Source organism: Amborella trichopoda, chromosome 1 (assembly GCF_054954075.1).
Source record: "Amborella trichopoda isolate Santa Cruz 75 chromosome 1, AtrichopodaSantaCruz75HAP2 v2.0, whole genome shotgun sequence".
In the NCBI taxonomy this organism is placed as follows: Eukaryota; Viridiplantae; Streptophyta; class Magnoliopsida; order Amborellales; family Amborellaceae; genus Amborella; species Amborella trichopoda.
This window is the reverse complement of record NC_142336.1, coordinates 45123602-45133511: the sequence shown is the minus strand read 5'-3', so window position 1 is coordinate 45133511 and position 9910 is coordinate 45123602. Positions and strand designations below refer to the sequence as shown.

At 35.2% G+C, this 9910-nt stretch overlaps 1 protein-coding gene across 1 annotated transcript; it reads left to right on the top strand.

The window, feature by feature from the left end:
• The first annotated feature begins 4066 nt into the window (after positions 1 to 4066).
• On the top strand, positions 4067 to 8048 carry NUDT22 (nudix hydrolase homolog 22). The gene is made up of 4 exons (XM_006852442.4): positions 4067 to 4520; positions 5230 to 5372; positions 5449 to 5568; positions 7710 to 8048. The coding sequence occupies exons 1-4, from the start codon at positions 4211 to 4213 to the stop codon at positions 7908 to 7910; spliced, it is 774 nt and encodes a 257-aa protein (XP_006852504.3). The 5' UTR covers positions 4067 to 4210; the 3' UTR covers positions 7911 to 8048.
• Positions 8049 to 9910: the final 1862 nt, after the last annotated feature.

The following is a 9910-nucleotide window of genomic DNA, read 5'->3' as shown; positions in this document are numbered from 1 at the left end:
AGGCGGATTTTTGAGTTAGAATGACTGATGTTAGGTGGGTCTGTGAAGAACTGCGTTTTTTTTTTTTTTTAATTCATGATTAAGTTTTTTGAAAAATCGTGATTTTTTGAAAAATTGTGACCAGTTTTTTATTATCATGAGGAATTAAACAATATTTTTAAATTTTATTGTTAAATTTTTAGTTCAAAAATTGCATGTTGATAGATTATTTAAGCAAAAAAATACATGTTATTATATTTTTAATGCAAAACTGTATTTTTTAATTTGTTGTTAATGCAAAAAAATACATTAGCAAATACATGTTGTTAAACTGTATTATATTTTTAATGCAGTTTTACATTAAAAATGTATTTTTAATTTTTTAAATTTTTAATGCAAAAAATACATGTTGTTAAACTATATTTACATGAGGAATTAAAGTAAATATCATTGTAAAAAAATCGTGGCATGTATGATAATTATATTATCTTACATTTTTCAATTTTATTATTAAATTTTTAAAGCAAAAAATGTATGTTCTTGATAATTGAGTTGTAGCCATGTTTGGAGCTTACATTTTTTATTATATTATCTTGCATATTTGTAATTGAGATGTATGACTATTTGTGATCATTTCAATTGACTTGGGATTGTGCCCACTATATTTTTGTCAATAGAAATATTTTGCTTTAACAACAAATATAACTTTATGAACTACCCTTATATATTATCACTACACATGGTGATTATTTTTCATATTGAACTGTCACGTTAATTTTTAACTTTTTACATATTAAAACAGTTGAACCATGACAAGATCTGCGAAAGACCCTGCATGGCAACATTAGGTCAGACTTGATCCCAAAAAAAAAGACAAAATTATTTGTAATTACTGTCAAAGAGTGATAAGTTGTGGGGTACATAGGTTCAAGCAACAATTGGCAGGGGTTAAGGAAGATGTTTCTGTGTGCAATATTGTCCCTAATAATGTTAGAAAGCAGATGACGGCATTTCTCAAAGCTACCAAAGGTAAAAAAATTGCAAAGTAGATGATGGATGAGGAGATAGCTAGTTTATATATGCCATCAAGCAGGAATGATCCAGAAGAGCAATATAATAATGACTTAGAGATGGCCACAAGAATGAGTTTACAGGAAACATACCAGAGGGAACACAGATCAAGAATGCCTGGTGGTTATGACATGGCCATGCATGGTGGGCCTAGCTTACACATGCATGGCGGGCCCAGCTCGAGCATGTATGGCGGGCCCAGCTCAAATATGTATGGAGGGGTTGGTGGCAATATGTATCAAGAGGAATCAGATGTTGAAGAAATTGTTTCTAGCTTATTTAGGAGTGCTAGTGTTGCAGGTCATGATCGTATAGACTCATTTCTCGCAAAGCCTAAGTCAGACAGATGACCCTCAAAGGCATGGTGAAATATATGAGAAACATGTTGGGCAGATATGTTGGTAAATAGTTCTACGATAAAGGGATCCCCTTTAATGCAACCAATAGCCCATATTTTCTACCTATGGTCAACGCAATCCAGAGAGCTAGGCACGGGGTAAAACCCCCGACGGCATATGAGTTCAGTGGGTCAATATTGGATGAAGAGGTGAAAGAAGTTAGAAAGTGGATTGAAGAATATAATAAGAGTTGGCCAAGAACAAGCACTACTCTCATGAGTGATGATTGGTTGAATAAAGTTAGCAAAAAGGAATTTTTAAACTTCTTGGCCTATTCCCCAAAAGGTACAGCTTTTTTGTCTAGCAAAGACGTATCAGGGATGAAGAAGGATGCAAACTTCTTCGTACGACTATATGATCAGATAGTGGAGGAGGTGGGAGATAAGCATGTAGTCCAGTTTATTATAGACAATGCGTGTGCATGTGTTTCTGCGGACAGCAAATTGATGGATAAGCAGAAGCATCTAATATAGACCCCGTGTGCTGCACACAGCATCGATCTTATATTAGAGGAGATCGGTGAGATCAAAATTGTGAAGGAGACTCTATAGGAAGCGAGGTTGGTATCAAGATTTATATATAACCATTGTAAAATTTTATTTTTATTCAGAGAGCAGTCTAAAAAAAAAGAGATAATCAGGCCTGCCATAACCCGCTTTGTGACAGATTTCTTGGCTGTGGACTCCATTCGGGAATCTGAAGGAGCATTAAAGAGATTGTTTACCAGTGAAGAGTGGTTAAATGACCGCCTCTCGAAGTCCAATACAGGGCTAAAAGTGGACGACATAGTCTCAAATAGGAGGTTCTGGTCTCGATGTTCCAGTATCGTAGAGGCCACTGCCCCTTTTGTTACGGTGTTAAGAACGGTGGGTGCTAACAAGAAAGCTACCATGGGCATCCTTTATTAAAGTATCGAGAGGGTCAAATCAGCTATTGGGGAGAAGTGTAATTTTGCGAGTAAAGTGATCGAGATTATAGAAAGAAGGTGGAACACCAAATTTGGACGTCCAATTCATTATACAGGTAAATATATATTTATATCATTAGAATGTTTCATTCTAAATTATTTTTTTATGAAATTTTGAATGACATTTCTCTATCTATATATTTTCTAGGTTGCTACTTCAACCCAAAATTGTTATATTTGACACTTGAACATCCCCACAAGATTATGGAAGAGGTTAGATACATTATTGTCAGGTTAGAGAGAAGCCATCGAAACCAGGTAGCAGCAATACAAGAGGTATTATTTAATATTTGAGTAAGAACTTGATTGAGTTGTTATATTTGTGAGGAATAATGCATTAAAACGAAATATTTTGTTTTAGCTTGCTATGTATAGGGATGATATAGGATCCTGCGGAACTAGACTTGCTAGGAATTCTCGAACTAAGATGGATCCAGGTTATCCCCTAACTAATATTCTGTTCATTCATATATTTAATCTTATGAATTGTTCTTGCCCTTACAATGTTTTTTACATTTTAATCCAGCTGAATGGTGGGAGATATATGATAGTGATGCACCTCACCTAAAGAGGACGCAATCAAGATGCTCTCCCAGACATGGTCTGCTACTGACTTTAAGCGAAACTGGAGTACGTTCTAATGGTTGCACACTACTAGGAGGAATCGAATCGCTTCTGGGAAGCTTCATAAACTAGTTTACGTTCATTACAACTTAAACCTCAGAGAGCGACAAATAAGAAGGAAGCTTGAAGACTATGGGTCGATAGATTTGGACACAATATTTGTCACAGACACAACAGAACAATAGATAGTAGAATAAGAAAAGTTAGTGTTGCACAAGAGAGCATTCTTTGAGGCTATCGGTGAGGAAGATCTTGAAGAAGGTGATGAACAGTATGAGCGAGGTAGCAGCCCACTAACATATCCACAATTTGTCGGAGATGTTGGTGATATTGCACCTAATGAAGGAGAGTGGGAAGGGGGTCTAAGGGAAAATGAGAGAGATGATGATTCTGAGGCCACCCAATCCCAGCCAAATTATTCACATATCGAGTCCCAACACAAGAGGGTAGGGATAAGCATGATAATGTAGGTGAGCATGAAGGATGGACAAACTTCGAGGATTTTGGATAAAGACCACAACAAAACACTAACACTCAGGGATTTGAGTATAGTCAGGTGCATACTAATTTGGATGATTCGTTTTTAGAATGAGTCAATGAATTGTCACTTGAATTCAATCAATAGCACCAGCATGACCAAGATGAAGAACGACGTCGTCTGTTATTTTATTTGTTGTAGTCCATGTATGATGATATACTTAATTCATGATAATTATATATTTATCATTTTGTGTGATGTAAATTAAATGGTAAATAGTAGTTCATGCAGGGAAAGAACAAATCAATATTCGCATATTCATGCAAAGAAATGAAAATTCTTAATGGAGTACTTTCATTTCTTATTGAATTCTTAAAAAACAATATTTATAATGAATTTTAATAATTTTTTCAGATTTTTTTTTAAGGTTTAATCTGACTTATTAGTTGATTCGCTGATCCGAATGTGTTTTTGAGATGCCCAATCCGAGTCACCCATCCGCTTTTTAAACCACTACATACTATTTTTAGTACCCCGTGTTGTGTTTCATTTTATTTTTATATATATTTTTTTCTTTTAAAGAATTTTTAATATTTTTATTTTTTAATACTTTTTTGTTTTGACCGCACTAATTGTGTTGCTCTCAACCTTTCTTCTATACCATTCTCTCTCTGCTTCCTCCGTTATAAGCCCATGATTGCAGCAGCTTCGAAGAGGTTTTGTATGGCAACGAAGTCCATAGCCAATCTCATGGAGAGCAGCAACAAAAACCCAATTATTTTTTTATCAGAGGAATCTTGGAAAAGCCAGAGATTGAGGGTTTTAGCCCAACAACTCAGAGAATACAAGCCCTCAGTATCCTCCTATTTTAGAGAGAGAGAGGTCTATTTCTCCTCAGGAAAACCGGGGAGAGCAGCGGTCCTCATATGCCTCTTTGAGAACGAATGTGGAGATCTGAGGGTTATTCTTACCAAGAGATCATCTAATCTCCATACTCATTCGGGTTGGTCTCTCCCTTTCTGCAATTTTACTGCATCTTTTCTTTTTTGGGTGAAAAATTGCATCTTTCTTTTTTGGTGATTTTGATTTTTAAGTAATTTCATGAATAGGGTTTTTTTTTTCTGAATTTTCTCTTGTATAATATTTTAAAATTTAAAGTAAATGCCCTTTTGGACAAAATGTAAATGTTTTTTTTTTCTGAATCTTTGGTTCAATTCATTGATGTTTACATGAAATTCCTTGATGGTGTTTTACCATCAAATTTTCGTATTAAAAAAGCGATTGACTTTTAAAGGATTTGGCTCCAGATTTTTGGAAATTTAGGTCAAATTAATTTTTTTTGGCCCCTCTTTCTGGATCTCTGGCTTGAACAGAAACCCCACCAAAATTATTAGCAGTTTTTGCTTCGTTTTTTTTTCAATTAGACTCGAGGAAGCAATGCATCAATCAAAATGCCTCTGATTTTTATTGACCTCTCTCATTATAATGGATGAAACGAGGGGACCCAAAATCAAATCAAATGCAACTTTTGCAAAGCCCCAATTAAATTGAGTACCCCAAATTGGCAATTCGAAAAGCAAAGACAGTTAATCTAAACTCAATTAACCCACTGCTGGAAAGATACTTAAGAGTCGTGAAACGCAAAAGAAAAAACAGTAGAAAATCTTCAGTATTTAGTATTTACTTAGAATTTGCTCTTGTTTATGGATCAGGAGAAGTCTCACTTCCAGGTGGAAAAGCAGAGGAAGGAGATGCAGACGACACAGCGACCGCGTTGAGAGAGGCGAGGGAAGAGATCGGGTTGGACCCTGCTCTTGTTCGCATCGTAGCCGTCCTCGAGCCCTTTTTATCCAAGGTCTCTCTCTTTCTCAATTCTCTGGTTTCTCATTCCTATTGTTTTCAAACGATGTGTCTCTCTTCTTGTGTTGCAGCATCTCATGAAAGTGGTACCAGTAATAGGCATACTCTCAGACAAGGAAGCTTTCAAACCCAACATAAACCCGGAAGAGGTGGACTCCATTTTTGACGCTCCATTAGAGATGTTCCTCAAGGTTCGTTTCTACATACTTTGAGTTCCTTTTTTACATCTGGCCACTTAGTTTGTGCATTCTGAAGTTAAAAAAGTGAGAGTTTCTCTCCTCTTTACAAAGAGGCCATTTATTTTGGTACAAAGGCGACTCCATGTGATTTCAAATGGGGTGGTAGTAACAGTGGTAAGAGTGACATTGACTATACTCAATGTTCAAAGAGAAATTTATCGTACTTTATGATACACCCTAAGCCATGAGGTCATCGCTCTAATTTTAAATTGGGTGGTGGTAATAGTGTCATTGATTATACTCAATGTTAAAAAAAAAAATATCAAACTTTTAAGACACACCCCAAACCATCAAACCAATTTGACATCTAATAGCTAAGTGTAATTGTGACCACCTTGAAACTAAATCAAATGATCTCATAATATACAATATCTTTTCTCTATCCTTGGTATTTGATTACCGGAAGTTATGGATTCTAATATAGTAGCACTTCTCGTTTAGTTTAAGAGGGGCCGACAAACTATTAGAAAAATAAAAAATATATAAAAAAATCTCAAAAAATAGGAAAAATATATAGAAAGTAAAATTTAACAAAACACAACTAATTGTTGTTAAAAAAATTAGCAAAAAAATAGATTTTAAAAAATGAGTTTGTGATCGGGGGTATTTTCAAAAAATTTAAAAAAGATGAAAAATATAAAAATAAGTATTTATGGTCAAAATACTTTCCAATCTTTGCGAAAATGATAGAAAACATGTTACAAATATATTTCTTATTTTTGAGATTTTTTTATAATTTTTAAATTTTTTTAAGATCTTCGAGTTGAACCTCCAACTCATAACAAGTCGGACTTGGCAAGGGCCCAAGCCCGAGTACCTCGGCCGACTTTTTGAACGCTGAGAGGAAGTGCCACGCTGGCTTGAGAGTCCAAGCTTTCTAAACAATAGTAGGTATATTATGCTCCTTGGGAGCATAGTTCACTTCACTCCCTCCATCAAAAGACCTACAATAGTAGGTATATTATGCTCCTTGGGAGCATAGTTCACTTCACTCCCTCCATCAAAAGACCTATTTAGGGGGATTTTTTTCAATTTAAAATTTTGCGAACTAATTAAGAATTACTAGATGATGTCTCAAAAAAAAAAATGGAAATTTGAGCTTTTTAACACTTAAATCTCATATTAAAAAATTCAATGGTCTCTATTCATTCTCGAGACGTTATTTTTTTCAAGCGCATAGAAGTACAATTAGGAAAAAAAATTTATTGAAATTAATCTATAGGTTGAAGAGGTTTAATTTTCAAAATTTGGAATTAAAATTAATTCTATGTAGGGTACATACCCGAGGTAATAATGGACATTCTACTCCGATGAGAATAGAATATCTTTTGGCACAAGTTTATGTAGTATGTGGGAAGCCGCATATTTCACGCAGTTAGGGGTGACCAAGCTTGGCCCTGCCTTGACCCACTACAGAGGCCCTAATCCTCTTAGGGGCGGGCCTAGTTTAAAAAATAAAAATAAAAAAAAACTGAAGAAAAATGATGGACCCCCGAGTCACATTTTGTGGCCTAGGCATTAGGTTTTTTGGATGGAGCCCTGGAGCCGTATTGGGCCATCTGGTCATTTTGCCCCTTAACCCGCTGCCTCCAATTTTAGTGGAAGAGGCAGCTTTTGCAATCTTTTAGGAGCCACCTCTTCCACTAATCAAACATATACTCTCTTTTCTATATTCAGATTGAAATTTAAAAAAGGGTATGGAAATGTGGGCTGCATCTTATGCTGCTGTTTTGGCTACAAAGCACATATGTGGTGTTTTATATTTTAGAATTTATGCTATGGGTCTATTTATTTATTTTTACAAAGAGGTTATAATCACTTATTGTCGTTAGATATTAAATTGGATGGTGTTGTAAAGATCGAAAAATTATTACTTTTTTAACATTAAATGTAGTTAACAAATGAATTTTTTATATACTTTTCTGTTTTTTTTTCTCTTTTAAACCGGGGTTCATGGGTATCATCCCATTAATTTTGGTTTTATTAAATGACCATAAACGCATTGCGGCCGTTGGACGTACTCAAATTGAATACAAGTTCAAGGGGCCTAGCACACAAGTCACAATTTCCATTACTTCCTTTGGATTTTGCAGGATGAGAAGAGGAGGAGCGAGGAGAGAGAGTGGCGGGGTAGCAGGTATTTGCTTCACTACTTCGATTTCTTGTCCGAAAATGGAAAGATGTATGTGATATGGGGTTTAACGGCTGGGATTTTGATAAGGTCTGCATCCATTATCTACCAAAGGCCCCCTGCTTTTATTGAGGTGCCGCCTAATTTCATTGGCAACAATTGATGACAAATAAACCCTTCTTTCCGAGGGGCACGTGTGAATGAAAATTGTACCACACGTGTGGATAATGTGTAATCCACATAACAGGCACCCACCCTTGTGGATGATTGTCATTTTAAATTGATGGTTTTCGAATTGGAAGATGGTTGGGTCACTGTCATTTTGTTGTTTTGTGTAGGTTTGGAATGAACCCAAGGGAACGATACAAGGGGGTACATGCTTATAAGACTCGATGCAATTTCTTGTGTGCCCTACCTTCTATCCAACCCTCCTTTTCATAGCCAACAATCAAATCATAAAAGGAAATATAGAATCATAACCTATAATTCATCCTACTTACTGCTTTTATTCCCTAAAACCAATTTGCAATCCTACTCCCTACTTTTATACCCTAAAACCAATTTGCAATCCTACTCACTTCTTTTATTCCCTAAAACCAATTTGCATACATGTCTTCCTTATCCTTATTAATTGATTTGTCATATTGCACTTCCCTTATCAATTAAATTGACATGCGTCTTTCTCTATTGAACCGTCACATGCATCCCTCCCTAGGAGCCGGAAGGCTGAAAAATGAGGGAAACGCTTGCCGGTCTCATGTAGCATCCTCCGGCTCCATACCCTTGTATTGGACTAGTACCTTAGTAATGGCATGGTTTTGAAATTTCTTAATTTGAAATTGGCTAATTTCTAAATTCTTACATTCTAATACCCTAAACTAGTCATCCTAGACACCTATGAGTCTAATAAACATAGGAAACTAACTCTGACACCAATCCGAGGTTTAGAAATTTGAAAAATGACATCTTGAAGTCCTAGCCTTTTAGACTTTCAAAATTTACTCAAATTAGACTAAATTTAATTCTAAATTATGGAGAGATCGCAAGCTTTTCAAATGTCCAAGAATCACCTAAATCCGATTTACGATTTGAAAATTATGACCCAAACAGACTCTTATGAGGGTCAAAAATGGGAACTATGTCATCTATGATAGTTTCAAAGAACATATAGAAAACTCTCTATTTATTAATAAATAAAAGAATATAAAAGGCCAGTATAAATATACAACCAGCAGACGGTTACAAAAAGATAAGAACAACACCTATCATACATATCAATTATACCTAACTAAGAGATATACACCTAATCAAGAGATATACTATTTTTATGGATAACACCCCTCCTCAAACTCAAGATGGTTTTGGAGTGAGTGGTTGAAGCAAGATAAGAACGACACCTCTCATACATATCAATAATACTTAACTAAGAGATATACACCTAATCAAGAGATATACTATTTTTATAGATAATACCGCTCCTCAAAATCAAGATGGTTTTGGAGAGAGCAGCTGAAGTTTGGACAGTAAGTAACGTAAACGAATACTGGAAGTGGGTTTTGTGAGAAGATCTGCTAATTGATCATTTAAAGTAACAAATGGAGAGTAAGTATGCCATAAAGAAAATGATGTCGAACAAAGTGACAAATCAATTTTAATATGTTTTGTTCGCAGGGGAATCGTTGTGGGCATATAATCCACAGGTCCCAAGATCGAACCTAGTTTTAATACCACGATAGAGTCTTAGAAAATCTGCAAAGAACTCTATGCATAAATATACAACATACGGTTCCAGAAAAGATAACAACGACAACTATCATACATATTAGTAACATCTAACCAAGAAATTACTTTTTCTATAGATAACAATCCAAACGACATGAACAGTGTCATCCAGATAAAAAATGAGCTAGACGGCAGGAAACTCGTCGTTCAAACCCATTTTGATTAGTAAAGTTAATTTTTTGTTGATAATTCATTGGATAATTACTATAAAATTAATGCAATATAAAATTTACCGTTAAATAACACTAGCAAACTTTAACCGTGTTTTAGAGAGAGAAATAAAAACGAGGAGAAAATCACAAGAAGAAAGAATAAAACGTGCGGATACGAGTATTCCGGTATGGACCAAACTCAAGAGAATAAACAACACTCACAAAGGGC

Excerpts from the sequence above, each read along its gene's own strand:
- NUDT22 (XM_006852442.4), top strand. The coding sequence starts at position 4,211 with ATGATTGCAGCAGCTTCGAAGAGGTTTTGTATGGCAACGAAGTCCATA. Across the intron at positions 4,521-5,229 it reads TAATCTCCATACTCATTCGG|GAGAAGTCTCACTTCCAGGT; the intron begins GTTGGTCTCTCC and ends TTTATGGATCAG. Across the intron at positions 5,569-7,709 it reads CATTAGAGATGTTCCTCAAG|GATGAGAAGAGGAGGAGCGA; the intron begins GTTCGTTTCTAC and ends TGGATTTTGCAG.